The 17,782-nt window shown below is 41.2% G+C and overlaps 2 protein-coding genes across 5 annotated transcripts; one reads left to right on the top strand and one right to left on the bottom strand.

Annotated features, from left to right (window-relative positions):
- Positions 1 to 395: 395 nt before the first annotated feature.
- znf644a (zinc finger protein 644a) lies at positions 396 to 12,550 on the top strand. 2 transcript variants are annotated; one of them, XM_079568591.1, is made up of 6 exons: positions 396 to 708; positions 2,248 to 4,507; positions 5,411 to 5,956; positions 9,186 to 9,311; positions 9,710 to 9,812; positions 11,850 to 12,550. In XM_079568591.1, exons 2-6 carry the CDS (start codon positions 2,251 to 2,253, stop codon positions 12,028 to 12,030), a joined length of 3,213 nt encoding a protein of 1,070 aa, XP_079424717.1. In that variant the 5' UTR covers positions 396 to 708; positions 2,248 to 2,250; the 3' UTR covers positions 12,031 to 12,550. The 2 variants fall into 2 exon arrangements, with proteins under 2 accessions (XP_079424717.1, XP_079424716.1); XM_079568590.1 differs by having other exon boundaries at positions 396 to 647; positions 11,850 to 12,549.
- A 415-nt stretch (positions 12,551 to 12,965) lies between these two features.
- LOC306972438 (uncharacterized protein) lies at positions 12,966 to 17,782 on the bottom strand. 3 transcript variants are annotated; one of them, XM_079569036.1, is made up of 12 exons: positions 17,629 to 17,782; positions 17,069 to 17,175; positions 16,882 to 16,987; positions 16,051 to 16,291; positions 15,905 to 15,974; positions 15,700 to 15,795; positions 14,563 to 14,635; positions 14,159 to 14,306; positions 14,007 to 14,067; positions 13,737 to 13,867; positions 13,562 to 13,651; positions 12,966 to 13,071 (listed from the first exon to the last, which is right to left on the bottom strand). In XM_079569036.1, the coding sequence occupies exons 1-12, from the start codon at positions 17,712 to 17,714 to the stop codon at positions 13,051 to 13,053; spliced, it is 1,230 nt and encodes a 409-aa protein (XP_079425162.1). In that variant the 5' UTR covers positions 17,715 to 17,782; the 3' UTR covers positions 12,966 to 13,050. The 3 variants fall into 3 exon arrangements, with proteins under 3 accessions (XP_079425162.1, XP_079425163.1, XP_079425164.1); XM_079569037.1 differs by having other exon boundaries at positions 15,700 to 15,765; XM_079569038.1 differs by lacking the exon at positions 15,700 to 15,795.

Genomic DNA, 17,782 nt, shown 5'->3' with positions numbered 1-17,782 from the left:
CCATAATGGGAGAAAATAAAAATAAAAAATAAATTGTGGGGGATCCTTCTCAAAATAACTTTAGCTTAATAACATGAAACTACGGCTTATGAAAACGCTCGCTCGCAGTGTCATTTACATATCAATGAGATTTCACGTAAATGGGCTTTGATACAACAAAGACCAAAGACAGAACCATTGGGGAGAGTGGGAACATCACTTTGGGGGATTATTACAGCAAAGTTTACATTGTACACATGGCCCTGTTATGTTAAAATGAATCAACCAAAACACCAAATCAAATTCAGTTTGCCTGAACAATTAACGTGGTGATTAATCTGAGAATGTGCTACCGTAAAGCTCAAGCGATGGTCATTAACTGGCTTTTTATGCCTCCTTTTTGGAACGTACCATTGTGCAGTCACTGGGGGGAGGCCGGCGCCGACACATTACAATGCACGTGGATGAACAAAGCTAGAAAGAGCGTTGCGAGTCTGGATTTACAAACTACACCGTAATCGTATGGTGTATAGTGATATCATATCAATATGTTTTCTTATTGCCAGCAAACCAGGACTTCTTTGTACTGTTGCCTTTGCAGAAAAATGGCCTAGCCCACACCAGACCACCACGGAAAATGGCGACTGTGAAATAGATGGAAGACGAAAGTAAGAAATTATTCAATGCTGCATTTAAATTGTATCTTTTCTGCATCTACACCGATTGGAGGTACGGCTTGGAGTTTCTTCGTCGTTTTATTGGGCTGTACATGGGCATTGACGAGAGCTAGCGATCATTAGCTGTGCTTTAGCCGGAGGAATGGATTTTGGTGTGGAATGGTCTGCAGCTTCTGTAAGCAGCATCCTAAAACACGGCATGTTACAAACGACAAGAATGTGTCACAATACCGTTACAGACGTGCAAAAACATCTGCCTTAATGTTCAAAGGGAAATCTTTGCTTACATCGTGTAACTTTGCCTTGTACTGCTTTGTTACTAAACTACTGAGCTGGAAGTTGAAGGACTGTTATTTGCAATTCACTGCCAATTTAAACCTAAGCATTTGAAAGCTTTGCTCTCTGGTGTACCTACACTGTCTGAGGTTGTAGAGACTCGCTTGTCCTCCTCAGCTTTGTGAGCATCCCCAAGAAGTGACACTTTTATTGCCCTTCAAAGTCTTCTCGGTCCTGCGACCTTGTTTTGTTATAAAATACCACAATTAGCCATGAAACGATGTGAATGGACTGCTATGTCTATCAGTTTATCTAATTATATGTTTATTTAGTGATTCCTTTATAACTATGTAATATGGAGTGGATCATTTTAATACAATACAATTTAATAGCACTGGTGCAATTTTATTCATGTAATAATTGCATTATTTGTACTGTATTTTACTTGGATAAAATAAAAATAAAAATAAATCTTCTTGACAACGAATCTGCTTTAGGGTTGCAGGACTGCTCCGAACCAGAGGAGGCAGAATTTGAATATCTGTCAAATGGAGACGCGTGATTTCTGAAGGTTGCCATTGCTATTCCAAGTCATGTGACGGCATTTTTAGCATATCGACACGCAACATTGATAGTACGTGGCGTCCCATTGCGAGCTTGCCGTCTCCCATGCTCACATGTGATGTCACAAACATTTAATTGATGTGTAACCCATCTCAGTAGCCATTCATCCACCCATAAATTTGCAAATTCTTGATTCACATACAGCATAATTCCAATAGAATTTTTTTACAACTAAGACCCTGAAAAAACTTAGTCAGACAGCCTGACCCCTATACTTGACTTTGTTCAGCTTTTGATGATAAATGTGTTGGTTCTAAAGCAGAAGCATTTTGAAGACACACCGCTTCATGTGATGTCAGCAGGGACCAGATTGTCAAATCAATTTAAAAATAAACTTATGAAGGTTAGAAACTAAAATCCAGGTTTTTCTAACTGGCACTAGAGGCAGGCAGCTGGGCGACAACAAACTTCAAATATCACCATCCTGCACTGATAACATGCCTCATCTTTTAAGTGTTTAGTTTTATATTCTATGTTGTGCAAGAGGCTCTGGAGGCAGAGTGTGTTGTTCAAGAACCAGAGGAAAACTGCTTTTGCTGGTGGTGCTGGCATTTTATTAACCTCAGAAACTGTACCTCCATCGATCCATGAGCATACAACCTGCCTACAACTTTATTTTTGGTAGTATGACAATCTGGTATTTCCCAGAAGTCTTCAGGCTCACGATTCTGCTTTTTGTATTTTCTTGCAGGTCATGGCAGCAGAAATGTCATGTCTGACAGGTGTTCATGCAGATGATAAGGATGCTGATCCCGAGATCAATGCTCTCACGCTCATGCAAGAGCCACTAAGGATGACCTCCTGCACAGATTCCTTCACCAAGTCTCTGTGCCAGTCGAACAGTGTCCTAGATGTTCTTTCCAGTGAAGATATGTTATCCCCAGTTGGCTTGGGGAATGGACCTTCTGTACATCAGCCAACTGAGGCTCATGAACTAAACAGCTTCTCCAATGATAAAGACGAAGAAAAGAACATCACGCCTCTCAAGACGGTGCAAGAGATTGGTGGGATGTGGGATTTTGACCTAGACTCTCCTGAAGATTCTTCTGATAATTTCAATAGTCCTAGTAATCTTTCTTGGGATTCTCCCAAGAACTTTATGCAGTTTTTGGATTCATGGAATCATGAAGACTCTCCAGGGGAGGAACCTAAAGAAGAGGCCCCTCCACCTGATATCCCAAAGAGACGCAAACGGAAAATGGACATGGTTGTAATGGTAGATCCATCTGAAGAGCTATTTCCACCAGATGATGAAGAAGATGAAATTCCAGTCAAAAAAGGCCGGAAACCAAGAATGTCGCCATCAAGGATGTCTCCATCTAGAAAAGATTCTAAGTATACTAATGGCACTGTAAAGCCCATCAAACGTATTCTTTATAGTCCGCCAACAACTAATTCAAAGCAGAACAGTTTAGATCATGAACTTTCTCCATTTAAGAGCAGACTCTCACTAAATTCATATTCCGAGAAGCCACTACAGTACCCTTGCTTAAAATGCAACCTTGTTTTCAAGAAGCAGCACTTGTTGGATTATCACATGAAGTCGCACACAGAGCAGCTAAGGCCTTACGTTTGTAAAGAGTGTGGGAAATCTTTTAAAAAGGGTGTCCTTCTCATCGAGCACACGGCAGTACACAAACAGAACCTACATGTCGAGAAGAAAAGTAGCAATGACAAAGCTCAATTACTTTACTGCCCTCAGTGTTCATTTGGAACCACATGCCCCAATGAATTTGTTCAACATGCAAAAACTCACCAGAAAGATAAGAGAAAAATTGAATATAAATGTGAAAAATGTAACTTCACGACTGATGATGAGTCTTTCATGAAGAAGCATAATGTCATGCAGCACACTGTTCTTTCTCCAAAAAAGACTGTAGAGAAAAAAACGGAGAAAGAAATATTTACTTGTAATATATGTAGTTCTTATAAAACCTTTAGTAAACTTGTTTTCAAAAAGCATTTACTGCGACGCCATGATCAGTCTCTGGAAGAGTACGAAGCTGAACATGGTGACATATCCGCACAACCGAAACTGACTGTACCTTCCTCAAAATACCACTTGAAAGACGCAGTGTTTACATCCAGAATGTCCATTGAAAGTCAAAACACACCTAAAAGGATGTTGCCAACAGATTCCAAAAGCATTTCAGATTTTTTTAAAGATAGCTCAATTAAAAGAGGCACTAAGCTTTTGAAAACCGAATCAAAGCTTGACGAATCGATCAATGTACTCCTATCTCGGCAACGGCGAGGACCAATGGCCATCGATCAAGGGAAGGAAGCCAATGGTAATGGCAGTGAAAAAGACCCTTATGAGTTGCCTGAGTCGCCTTTATCTCAGAATGACCATGTGCCATCAGAACGCAACCAAGATCTGTCCTTCAAGCGGAAAAGGTCCTCTCTATGTCACTTCTCGTCGTCGGATGAAGACTCTAAACCATCAAGTCCCAAAAGAATGGAAGAAGACATGGACGATTATGAGAAAAGAGACTTGTCACCGTTTAGAGATACAGATTCCAACCACATAGACAGCATATTCAAACGGCAAAAGCATATCATTTATACTTACAGTAGGAGAATGTCAATGAGGGGAGCGCTGCAGGCATCTAAAAAGTTATATGAGAAAATCAAAAATGAGGAACAAGACCCGAGTGATGTAGAAATCAAAGATGAAGACACAGACGATGAGTTAGTGATAGAACATGATTCCGTGCAACCTCAAATCTCCACTGAGGATGATCCTGCGCCACCAAGTAATTCGGAACGCAAGAATTGCCCATACTGTTCAGCTTTTTTCGAGTCTGGCGTAGGGCTGTCCAACCACATACGAGGTCATCTTCATAGAATTGGACTGAACTACAAGGCTCGTCACAAAATGCCAACTGACGAGGTAGCCACTTCCGAAGAGAAGCCACGCGTTGGTCCACGGATTTCAACACTAAAAAAAGGTAATATTTTTACCCGTTGTTTTCAAGTAGTGTCTTTTTGCAGTCATTTAATCAGCTAGCAGAAATGCGTATATTCTTCTAAAGACTTTACAATATAGCATGACATGACCTCACTGTTGTATCTTTGATGGTGCAGTAGTTGTTTCGACACATTTAGTGTTGAACATAAATCTCATGCAGCTTGTATCCTTTTAGGTTATTAGGCGTATTTCTATGGGAGCAGTTCGGCACAAGGTGACACGAGTGCGGTTGGAGTTGGTTGGGGTTCATCCTGCTAGTTTGTTTCAGAGGGTCATAGGAAGAAACCTGTCTAGACCACTGTGTGAGTGAATCGCAGATCTTGTGGCGCTGTGAGACTCAAGTTACAGGACAGGTGTGGGAAACTACTTCCTGTTTATCACCCACTTTCAACTTTTTGCGCCACTGCACTCCTTTTTACAAGTCATCATACAATGCAATGGGTTCAACTAGAGTTACGTGCTTTCTGCAGGCTTTGAAAATAAGAAGTGCATCAAAGCAAGTGCCCAACCAGAAATAGCTGTTGTTAATAAGCTGGGTTTGTTTTGCTAAAAGAAAATATTAGCGTAATATCAACTAGCCTTCTTGGAAAATGTATGCTAATTGGCATAACAAGGTTAAATATGACCATTTTATGTTTATATCTGCTTTTTTGGGTTGTTAGCTGGAGTGTGCGTTCTTGCTCATCCAATCAATGCGCAGACAGCCGTAGCTCCTCCTTTACCACTCCCTCCTGCCCCGTACCGCTCCTATGGAAAGATGCATACTCACCTGTGTGTTTGCGGTGTGTGTGTAAAGGATTTGTTTGTGTTGGTCCATTGGTTGATGACGCAGAATAACAGCCACTTCTCTGTCAAGTGTCTTGTTGTTTCCATGTTTCAACAGAACTGCAGAAGGACACAGACTCTGAACCAACTGTGAAGATAATCCACTCCTGCCCACTGTGTGGTGACTTCTTTGACAACCGGACAGGGCAGGCCAACCACATCCGAGGCCATCTCAAAAAGTTAGGGAAAGGCTTAATAGCAAAACATAGATCGCCATTACTACTTCTTCGGGAGTTGATGCGGGACAAGAATGAGTACAAGAGAGCACTTGAGATCATAGGAAAAAACAATCACGTCCAACACAGACCATCGTCCAAACTGTCGGATTTTCATAGTTTTACACCACGCTCAACAGACTCTGTGAAAGATAACTGCACTGATGCCAAACCACTCACTCCCAAGCTCTCGTTTGACGATATCATTTCTGAAAAAGGCCAACCAGAGGCCAATTCGGACATTAAAAATTCACTCTCTGGCAACTCCGCTTTGATAGGAATTCTCAAGAAAAGAAAGTGCCAGGAAGACTTCAAACTAACGGTTTCTGCAAACGGCGAGCAAAGTTCCGGATCAAGACTTGTATCAGCACTGCCGCATTCAATATCTGGTGAGTAATCTTTTGCTTCCAAGCGGCAATTCTGTAACTTGACACATTTAGCGATGTATTATCAAAAGCTATCAGCATGCAAGCTTATGTCACATATGAATTCACTGGTTTGATCTCCGCTTTGTATGTGTCCTGTGTCCTTTTACCTGTATGTAGAACGGATTGATGTATTGTCGTCATTGCTTGAAGTTCTTGTAAGTTCTTTTTTAAGCATGTGGTTGTAGTGTCCATGAAATAGCGTCGTACTTGGACCCCTCAGTAATTAGGTCTTCTCCAATATTAACTCACTTTATTTTGATTAGATACTATTACATTTATGCTTTAGATTTGCATTAAAGTTTGTTGGTTGGTTAATGGTTAATTATTAATCAGGTTGAGGGCTTTTTTTCTGATTTAGTCTGGATTTTGTCTTGGTTTATTTGTTTATTTTTTGGTTGTATTTGGATCGCCAGGTGGCACTTGATGCAAAAGGTTGAAGAACCACTAATATGACATATGTTTGTTTGTTTGGCCGCAGTACGTGACACTGACTGGTTTCACATGTTTACCATTTCCATTAGAAATGGATCGCAGTTGTTGTGGGTGGTGCTCCTACAGGCGCACATGCTGGAATACACACTACTGAAGGAACAACAGAATATCGCTTCGTTAAGTTTTGTGAGCTGCAATGAGAACACTGTGGACAAATACTGCCTCTTGGTGGGGTTTATGGAATTATTCAGAGAGGCCAAGGCAAAAACTAGAGGAAAGAAGCAGTTAAAGGACATACTATCAAGGGAAGCAATTTGCAGATGTTATGCTGACACTAAGACACTATGCTAATAGTGGCTAAATTCCATCATTGGCAAAATCACCTTTTTCAACAGCAGTATAATGTTGTGAAATGATTAATCTTGGAGAACATGCCTGATTTAGTGAGGGCTGTCTGTTCACATCACAGTATCAGTTAAGAGCGCTTTGAACCCACGATCCCACTTGTACCTGGTTGACCCTTGTCCAATTGGTGGAAACACTCGACTACATGGGTAGACCTGGCACTGGACAGGAAGCATTGGGAGGGTGGGAGGGTTGGATGGGCAAACATATTTTTAAATGTAACACACCTTGCTTATTGGTTTATTGGTTTATTTGGTTGGGACAGTGCATGTTAATGAACACGCAAACCCACACAGAAAGGTCTGGTTCTGGTGGGAATTGAATCCGGACCTTCAAGCTGTTAAGCTCGAGTGCTAACCGCTGTACTACCGTGCACCGATGCACTTGCGTATAAAAAACGCTTTTTCAATCAAGTTTGATTGATTGATTGATTGAAGTGACAGTGGAAAAGCGACATGAGCTACTACTGCTAACACTTATACCCCTTTTCCACTGGCACTGCCATGTCGGTGGGAGCGCCACCCACAGCTACCACAGCTACTTCCATTTCTAATGGAAATACTAGACAAAGCTGTGTACTGGTGTCCAAACCAATGGGCAAGGAAAGAAGAAGAAGGAGAAGAAGATCTTTATTTATATAGCGCCTTTCACAGACATAGTCACAAAGCATGAGACAATTGTACATTCACTCCATACTTACGAACACTCCCTCCATACGAAGCCCTTTTCCTTGATCCTCATGGCAGGGAGCTGACATTGCTGTAATACCACCCCCCTGCGACTCCAAAAGACGCTTGGTAAACAGGGTTCATATGTAGCCTTGGGGCTTATTTAAACAGCTAAAAGCCTGGCTCCAATGAGTTTTTCTTTTTCTAAAAAAAATGCTATGTCTCATGTGACAACGCTAGGGTATGTGTCATATTTTTAACCACGCTGTTTTTTGCACATCAGCAATAAAAGGTGGAAGCCTAAATCTATGATAGACATGTTCTGGAGCTCTCGTACCCGGTCCGGGCTTCCCGCCCTTTTGCCTTTTTAAGGAACAGGCTTCGTGGAAGGAGATTGAGCAGCCGTGTTAATTTCACAGACCACTCAGGATCATTACTATGAATCTGGATGAATGGAACCCCGGATATCTCTTCTATCTTATAACTGTGGTCCAAATGGTGCTGGGTTGAAGTATGCTACGTGGAAACACGGCATAAGAGAAAATGCTTCAACAACAAAAGTGGGTGGGGCTGAATAACTTGCCTCATTACCTTATTGGCTCGTTGTTCTGCGTGGTTATGCTACTTCCGCTAACTTCAAGTGGAGAGCAGCAGTATCTCGCATCCTATTCCTTTCCTTTGGAGATTAGTTTAGACTCATTCGAAAAATCCTCTTTTCTAAAGATTACGTGGTGGACATTGAGTTCCTGGTAGATTATCACTTAAGTTAGTGGCGTTAAATACTTGATGTAAGATGGAAATACTTCAGCAGAGGAGACGTCTGTGTTATGTCTGTTTTTAAAGGTCAGAGAATTTGTCTTTATGCTAAAGGCTAACGTGCAGTATACATTAAATAAGAATAAATAACAAAACAATACGAAAACTTTAGACAAGACGATTGTTTTCAGGCAGTTGCATCACTATTTTAAATTAATCAAATTAGCATGAGCCTTTAGCTTCAAGACAAACTTACTGAACTTCTAAACGCAGACATCTCCTTTGCTAAAGTAGCCTGGCCTTAGCCATCCGTAAACTCCGGTCAATTATCATTTCCCTACATGTACGTCTGGGTCTGATCTCAGTGGCCGCGTTACATCGGTTGACTTTCAACCTACCATTCAGCGAGTGGGGGAGGCGGGTGTTGTAGGTGACGTCAAGCGTTGTCACAGCAGGAAACACAATTTTGAGAAAAAATAAAATTCTTTGGAGCTAGGCTTTAAAGTTGTTTTTTGGGAGGGGTAAAGTCTGCATAGGATTCCATATTACAACGTTCCTCCTGGAGTTGCCCCAGCCACTAGGTGGTGGTGTCGCAGCAATGTCAGCACCCCACCATGAGCCGCTTCGTCAATTTGTTCAGGAAGAGCTTCCGTGTAGTTGTGTGCTCAAGGTTTTTGTGTAGTTCGTTTCAGTTCCAGTCTGTCTGTTTATTTGTGTGAACTGTTTATTTTGTAATTGATACATTTTCTGCAACTACCTTTAAGCCCCTTTTTTGATGGCAGTAGGAGACATCTCTATGTTGCGTCTGCTTCTCAATTCGACAACTCGTGGAATCAACTTGATACAGTGCTCTTGATGCTGATTTTCAGTTTCAAATCAATCTTTTTGTGGAAAAACAACATGACCTGTTTTACTGTTTTTACCAACAGAGAAAGATGGATTTAAAAGAAAGGCGTGTATCCACTGTAATGCATCGTTTCACAGTGGAGTCAGCCTTTCCAATCACCTTCGAGCATGTGCCAGGAGGAAGAAGAATGCCTTACCTGACGGAAATGGTATGTGTTTTTGGTTTATCCTTCAAATTGTCTTATGTTGGAGCGCCACGTTTTGGAGTAAAGGGGTCAGTTGGTTTGTTTGTGTATAATTCCTTGCCAAGTTTTCATTTAGCTTTGTCATCTGCCACTACTAAAGCTGAAAAATTATTGCTTGGTTTGGTGGTGGGGCTCATACTTCACAGCAAGAAGGACCCAGGGTCGATACCTAGACCAGATGGGGCCTGTGTGAAGTTTACATGTTCCTGTGTTTGTGTAGGTGCTGCGGGTTTCATTATCAAATATATATTAAAAGTATGTACAATCTGATTCTCTCTGGGGCCAGGACTCTCCTGAAAAGAGATTATTAGTCCCCACGGGACTTCCCTGTAATTGATATAATACAGACTTTTGCTTTTCAGCACTTGATGGTAAAGTGAGGAGACAGCGAATGAGGCCGGGCCCAAAGAAGAAAATACTGCCCCTGACTCAAACCCCAGAGGAGATGTACCGCCTCACCTGCAGGTAATTCCCTGGCCCCGGTGATTCAAAATGGCCTCTGCTCAATGGTGCATGTTGCTAAAAAATGTCTCACTTCCGCACTGCTTCCGCGCTTTCTTTCAATTTATGAGCAGTTTCATGAGCTGACTGGGCATGAACACTGTTGGCTTCCGGGCAAGGTCTGAAGCGAACGCATCATGTGAACAGTTCTGACCAGTCGGCTTAGCTGAAAGCTACTCATAAGGTTAGCCGAAATCTTAAAAACCTACATTCTAATCGAAACAAGGATTTCAAAGGAAGATAACAGAGAAGAATCAACACAAAATCTGACCCGTTTAAAGTTGACGGTGCCCTGTCAGAACACCAGAAGTTTTTTAGAGCTCCAATCGATGGGAAAAGCCTTTTCTGCTTTACTGCTGCGGTACCACAGAGCGATTACTCACTGATCAAATTGGTGAGTCAGCAGTACCCTGTCATGTTAATATTATACATATACACATTATACACAATATTATTAATATTTTTACTGGTTTTATTGCTATCTTGACTGTGTTTTTTGATACATTAAAGTGTAGCTAAACACATAACCACCTTTTTCTGCTGGTAAACGGCATATAATATTCAAAGAGTACTTTTCTTTTTTCTTTTTTTATATAAACTTTTAGTGTAAACTAATTCCATCTAACCATCTAAAACATGTGAGTGGTGCCAGTCATGGTTGAAAGATGAAGAGCAATTTAAATGTTTTGAGGAGCCCACTGAGCCAGCTAACATCATTCTTTTAGAACCACTTCAGCTCACTCAGACTCACTCTGATCGTGCTTCGGGTGGAGGAGGAAGTGCAAGCATCAAGCAATTCATCCAGACAATATCAGACGTGCGTTTTATTGGCGCTTACTGCACTGTGGCGAAGTGCCGTCCGCCACTACTTCCGTGAACACTTTGTGTTTTCACTGCAGTGGTCGTTCGCATTCCCCCCTCACTCTTCCAAGCAGTCCTCCAGACTCAGCCCATTTTACTGGTTCTTTTTGGATTAAGAATGTGGATGGAATTTATTGTCAAGCTTCAATTTAACTCATGTTGGAGTAATCCTACCTGCGGAGCCTCTCCACCTGAATATATTGAATTTCTCCTCACTTTATTCAGGAAGCCTCCAGTGTGTTTTTGAAGTCCATACACTTTCACCAAACTCATCTTGACCATTTCATAACCTAAATTGCGTGTTCTGTAAAGCTTCCATCAGTTTGTCATGGCACTTACATCCTCACTGCGAAGTCATTTAATCTGGATTCCATTTCTCTGACAGAAAACATTCTCTTGCATACACTTTTAAAACAATGCACTTTTTTGCACCCCCATGACAATTCTTGTTTGTTTGTTAACATAGAGAGTTAGATGTTGCTTTATTATCAGGCCCTTTTTTGGACACACTTCTCCATATTGGAGGAACTGGAAGAACTTAGTCCAGAGGTCTCAAACCATTAGCTTGGAATTTCCCTTGCCTGCCGGCTCCTACTTTTAACTTTCTGTTTAAAAACCAAGAGCCTCAGGGACCCAACTCTCAGCATTGATCATTTCTCCCGGATTACCCGATTGAGAAAGACTAATATCCTGCATCATACAACGAACTTTAGACCTTCTCTTACCTCTGATTATCAGCACTTAGTTCTTCGCCTGTTGATTCAGAAGATGTTGCTGTCTGGGAATTACCATTGGCTCCTGTCCTTTCTAAGTTGCTCAATGTAGCTTGATGTAACCATGTTGTTATGGTGAAACACCTTAAATGTCTTGTCAGATTCATAGATACATTTCTCCTGTCAAGTGTAGTATAATATTAAGAGGAAACAAAATGTATTTTCTAAGTGTTGAAATATGATTTTAGCTTCCTACTGTCTAGGATGAAATGTTTGTCTGTTTTTGCTGTTTCAATGCAGATGTTCATTAATGTGCAGTGTCCCTGTCAGATATGAATGGACATACAAATAGTGCATTTATAACAGGTCTATGCGTTGGTCTCTGTGTCCCCATGAATGAATGTTCCTCACCTTGTTGTCCGTGCAGGTTCTGCGACCTGGTGTTCCAGGGCCCTCTCTCGGTGCAGGAGGACTGGGTCAAACACTTACAGAGACACATCATGAACACGAGTGTGCCCCACACCGGCCTGGCCATGACAGAGGTCAGCTCTGTGCCCAAAGAGCCCAGGAAATACGAGCATGACGCCTACACCAGCCCCCCCTGCTGAGGCTACTGGACCTTAACGCTTAAGACTGTATGCGTATGTACATTGGATGGTCATTTTTATTAGAATATAATTAATTCTGGCCAAAACATGATATCTCAAACTGCGGTGTCGCCCGGACATATGTGATAGACATTTTTTGGATAATGTTACCAGTCTGTTTTACATGTTTTTGGGGAGGGGAGGGTTCATCTCCAACTGAACGACTGTTTTGTTTTATGCAGTAATGTAGTGTGGAACCATTTTTAACAAGACAACTTTTACCTCAGATTTTTCATGGACTGAAAGCATTTTGTCCAGCACTCTCTGCTCTGTATGGAATTCACATTTATAAAAATGTTAGTTTAAAAAGCCAAATCATGCCCTGTTTTTAGACTGATAGTGACCTGAAAGGAACCCCGCACAATAAAATAAACTTGTTACATTGACTTTAGCAACTTCAACAATACGCACAGGCGACTCATCGTGTCACATATTCAATGTTTCAAACATACATTTTGGAATAATTACATTTTCAAATGTACTATATCACAAAACATTTGTGTTGTTCTAAATAAACAAATAAAAAAACATGTTTTGAATGTTCTTGTTGGGTAAGTTAATCAACCAGACCACTAGAAATAAGTATTTGATATAAAGCAACAATGAGGAATGAAGGATGGAGAAGGTTAAATCCAACAGGTTGACAATGTGGGCCTACACAATCGCAACTGTATCAAAATTGCATTTTAAATGGTTGCTGTTATTTAGGCAGTACAATGGCATCCAACACATGACCTTGTGTCTCCATTACATTTTGTGTCTTAACGTGTTAACCCTGTAGTTTAGACCTCTGATGTGAAGCAGAGCATTGACTTGCTACTTGGGCTTGAGTTGAAAAAATAGAAGAAAAAGGTTAGTGGTATTCAAAAAAACTGTACATTCAGAAAATCTTTTATAAAAAAATGATGTACATATATTACATAATGGATTTTACTTTTAATTTAACAAAGGGAAAGCAGTGTCATGATAATGCGTGTCCAGTCATTCGAATGGGCTCACACCCTGTAAGAAAGAAAAACACATTTAGCATTTTAATATCAAGTTATGAGTTAATAGTTGCCGTCAAAAGTCATATTTTGCTAGACTGTCGTCACGGGATACACATTACATTTCCACAGTGCTAAACGAATGAGACAGTGATAATTTCAATCATCTTTCTGCAAAATAAACAAATCACAAGACTGGGTTTTTAACTATGACCTAAACCCAGGTCCAGTCCGTTTTGGAAGCGATTCTATTTAAAAACGTATTACCCTTGATATTAATTATGGATTAACAACACTATATCAAACATGAAGGTTCCTGTTCCTCTGGTGCACTTTTGCATTGACGTCAAATGAATTGTATAAAAAGTGTAAGGCCCTATACAGATGAATATCAGGTACAGAGCCTTAAATGTCTAGTTGGAATAGGCTATAACGCATCATGTCTCTATCCTTTGTTTTCAATTTAAAACCTGCATGTATTTTGAGCTTTCTGCTGTTAGGAATACCTTTGCAAAGGACATAAACTGTGGCACAAGCTCCTTCATCATAGTGTTAGCTTTATCTAAGCACGAGCGTCTCTGCCTGGCTTCAAACTCCTGCCAAAAAAGAGAAATCGTGGTTATTGTGGGGAAAAAAACTGAAACAATCAGATTAATTGTCGGGCTGCTGGTTCCTCGTTACCTTTGTGTTGGTCATGTGTCCCTGTGAGGTGATGTGATTCTGGACGGCCTCGGCAGACGTGGGGACAAAGGCATTACAGGCGGCGCAGTGGAACATCTCCACCTTGGTCATGTGGTCATACTCCTGCAAAGCTGGCACACCGACGAAAACCCATTGAGTCGTTTTAAAAAGAAGACGTCATCGGACTTGAGGCCATTTCTACGATCCCCAAAGTTTGTCATACATCCACAATAATACAACATCCATGCAGCAGTGGTGATATAGGCGCACCTTGAAGCGCAGTGTCTTCAATTGCACGGCTACTCTTTCGGGTTTTGTACATCATCACATCCTGGAATGAGCACACACTTCAGATAATGCGCCATAATTGTGTCACATGACTGAAAATGGCTTTATTTAAGACGATTGGGTTGCCGTGCTACCTGCAGGAAGGCTATGGCCATGTCGTCGTAGTTGTTGTGCCTCTGAATGTACTCCAGCGTGTCCCAGTGGGTCTTGCTGTCCAGGTGCTCCTCCAGCTCCTGCCCGTTGGAAAGCTCCACTTCACACAGGTCGCAGCTTACTAGCTCCCTGCCAGTGAAAACATGGGCTAAGATTAAATTAAAAATCTCCTCTATGTAGCACCATTTACTGTACAATACAGTCAGAACAAAGATATGTAACATAAGAGTGTCTTTGCTAGCCACTAAACAAATTACAGTAACTGAAGCCGAAGCCTACATCGGGTCCAGATAAAGGGCTACTCTCTTTTGGGTTTATAGGTTTATATCTGGTCTCGGAAACTTGGACGATAGCAACATGTTTCATTTAGCAGTTTGCCACTTACGTGTGAGGTACTACTCCGTTTCTGCCCGGGTCCGCTATAACCTCCGGTCGGGGAGGTGGCAACTGATCTGGTCCTGTAACGAAAAATCTACTGTAACATGACTTTAATCTTGACGGGACAAGCCCAGGAGGCGGTGCACCGTTTCAGATGATCAGAGGAGACAGAGGGCAGCTGCAGTTTCTCCATCCTCCAAGGTCATGCGGGTGGAGTGGCTGAAGGACAACGAGATCATCGACCCGGCCGAGGACAGGAACTTCTACATCACCGTGGACCACAACCTGATCATCAAGCAGGCGCGTCTGTCCCACACGGCCAACTACACCTGTGTGGCCAAGAACAAGAGCTCCACCGCCGTGGTCGTCGTCTACGGCTTTCCCATCAACCAGTGCTCCTCCTGTGACCAAAACAGTGAAGATGGCGGACGCGACACAACGATCTTTCACCAAAGAAAAAAAAAAAGAAAAAGAGTGGTGCCACTGAATGGGTGCTGCTGCCGGATGCTCTCTCATCAAATGCAATTTCTCCATCTGTGAGATCAATAAAGTATCATCTTATCTTATCTTATCTTGGACAATTTGGTATTTTGTCCAAATCACTTTATGAAAACTGCTCACTTTTAAGAATTTATAACACATTTGCAAAACAATGGTAAATACACAATTCCTAAGTATTTGTCATCAATTCGTAAATAAACTTCAAAGGAAGAAAATCTAGATAGATTGAATAGAAAGTACCACTGAGCTTAAGAATCTCTTTTTCAGGGGAGTCCTGGCCCCAGAGAGGCACCTATTGTGCATGTTTTAGCGTTAGGGGGAAACCCATGTACACGGGGAGAACATGCAAACTCCACACGGAAAGGCCCCCTCCAGGTGGGAATCGAACCCAGGACCTTCTAGCTGTGAAGTGCCAGTGCTAACCTGTCATATGCACTTTAAGGTTATGAAAAGGACATAACAAGCAGCAGTCTCTCTCTCTCTCTCTCTCTCTCTTGTTACTGTGCCGTGTTTTTTTGTTGCCTTTTTCTGCGAACTGCATTTGTAGTTTCTATGTTCCACATTGTTTTACTGGATGCTTTTGTGTGTGGAAGGAGAAGATGGAGCTGACCAGTGCAGGACACCACGCTACAGTTTCCCGTACCTCTAAGAACATGCTGGTCAGGCTGACCCACAGTGGCGGCGCGGCTCAGTCGCAGCGGCTCAGGACCTGAACACAATTTCGTTTCGTTGTACGGTTCTACAATGACAAATAAAACACTAATTACTATTTTTGTTCTGAATGATGAGTAAATGTAAAATGATGAATACGGTGTTTTCTAATGCTTTACAAATAATTGTGTTGTCACCTGAATACCCCGGCGGCTGTTTGAAATTGCAAAGTGTTGGAGGTGGTGATAACCGAACTGTCATGGGAACCTTAACAAATACATAAAAATAGGTTACAAAACAAACAAATTAAACAAAAGTTAAGTTGTTCTCTCAGTGGAGTGACCTCCGGCCTGTAGTCTGTGTCCTTGTGGTCTGTGGCTCCACCTGCAGAGCTGAAGCTGCCTGTTTCTGCAGAGTCCGTTTGCTGAACGGGGAACAGTGGAGGTTCAGGACTAAGCTGTTGCTTCTGGCTTGTGTCGATATCCCAGCGACCGCGTGACTTCGAGCTGTCAGGAGGCTGCTCTGGGGAGGGGTTATCCTCCGAGTCTGACTTGATCAGTTCATAGGGGTCATACAAGTGGAACCTAGAGAAATAAACCAAAAAAAGTTAGTTTAGTTGATTGAACAGTTCCAAACCGGCTGTTTTTTTTTTTTACCTTTACATAACCAGGAAAGTAACACTGACATTTCACAAACCCAGACCTTTTTGCTGTAAGGCGAGGCTTCAATCTCTCTAATATTGTCAATATGTATGTACTGGCAACCCTGAGACACTTGATCAAACAGACAAACTGAAGTATTTTAAGAAATATCAAAGAAATGTGTACATATATTGATTTGAATGACACAATAGTTAATATAAATCTGCCGTTATAATCAAAACAATCCATTTACAAAAGCTCTATTGATATATTTTGTCGTTGTTGTTGTCAATGTATTTTTGCTGAATAAACTAAAAGTAGTTTGGATGATTTTCAAAAAAGAAACATATACAAATGAAAAGAACAAGATCCTGATGAAAGAGTTTGAAATGTGTTGCTTCTTTTTCAGCTACAGCCACTACTCAAATTCAAGAAGTCAGGGTTTGTGCAGCTGCTAAAAGTTAAACAAGAAATTACAAAGAGTTGAGAAAATGCAAGTAATTGAAAGTAAAGTATGTGTATCATGCGCTGACCTCTTTCTGTCGGGAGAACTGCATACATCACCTCCAGTTGTCGTGTCCCTCTCATTTTCTTCAATTTCAGCGAATGATGATTTCCATTTGTTGATCTCTGGACCAACTGTAAGTCAAACATTAACATCTGTAATTACATTGTGTTTGTATGATATTTATACTCTCCCTGATTAAATAAATGACTCACATGGCCTAAGAGCTGCTGGTGGTTTATTAGGAGCCTGAGAGTGACCTGGTTTTCCTGCATCCTTGGACTGAACATTTAGCGCATCTTTTCGGAAACTGGTTGGTGTCCTGTTGACAAAATACAGAAATTATAAAATAATGAGGTGGAATTTGCTATTATAGATATTTCATTTTAAATGTGAAATTAGCTGAATAAATTCATCAATTACAATGAAATATTATTTATTGAATATAATATTTGTAAAACAGTTAATGTTAACTACTATAACAGTTAATTATGTTGCTTTTTATGTGTCGCTCACTTTAGGTGAATGAAAGGGCTAACACATCTCAACATAGCTTAGCCTCTTTTGCTGTTAGCTTAATTTGTAGCTTTGTCTTATTTAATTTACAAAGCAATGTACTTATATATAATCTTTATATCTTATCTCAACGTGCAATATGATGTCAGACTTAAAATGTGTCGCGTAAAGTGTTTTATTGGCACTCAGTGTTCAGTAACAGGCTAATGTTTTGCTACTGCACTAGCTTATGCTACTCTGTCTCGTTTTAAAGATTTACCTCTGGCTCGGTTTGGGGCCATGATAAAGCTGTCCTCTGTTCGCCACGGGCGGGACGTTAAAGCGAGGGTTGTTTGGTCGGTACATTATACAGACATGCAAAAAGTCAGCATCGGATTCATGAAAACTGTTCCTCCACTGTTAGCGAGTTAGCG

This window comes from Gobius niger, assembly GCF_951799975.1.
Source record: "Gobius niger genome assembly, chromosome: 13".
In the NCBI taxonomy this organism is placed as follows: domain Eukaryota; kingdom Metazoa; phylum Chordata; class Actinopteri; order Gobiiformes; family Gobiidae; genus Gobius; species Gobius niger.
This window is presented reverse-complemented; position numbering and strand designations above follow the sequence as displayed.

Excerpts from the sequence above, each read along its gene's own strand:
- znf644a (XM_079568591.1), top strand. The coding sequence starts at position 2,251 with ATGGCAGCAGAAATGTCATGTCTGACAGGTGTTCATGCAGATGATAAG. Across the intron at positions 4,508-5,410 it reads GATTTCAACACTAAAAAAAG|AACTGCAGAAGGACACAGAC; the intron begins GTAATATTTTTA and ends ATGTTTCAACAG. Across the intron at positions 5,957-9,185 it reads ACTGCCGCATTCAATATCTG|AGAAAGATGGATTTAAAAGA; the intron begins GTGAGTAATCTT and ends TTTTACCAACAG.
- LOC306972438 (XM_079569036.1), bottom strand. The coding sequence starts at position 17,714 with ATGTACCGACCAAACAACCCTCGCTTTAACGTCCCGCCCGTGGCGAAC. Across the intron at positions 16,988-17,068 it reads ACCAGCAGCTCTTAGGCCAT|TTGGTCCAGAGATCAACAAA; the intron begins GTGAGTCATTTA and ends TTTGACTTACAG. Across the intron at positions 16,292-16,881 it reads AGTTCTCCCGACAGAAAGAG|GTTCCACTTGTATGACCCCT; the intron begins GTCAGCGCATGA and ends TTATTTCTCTAG.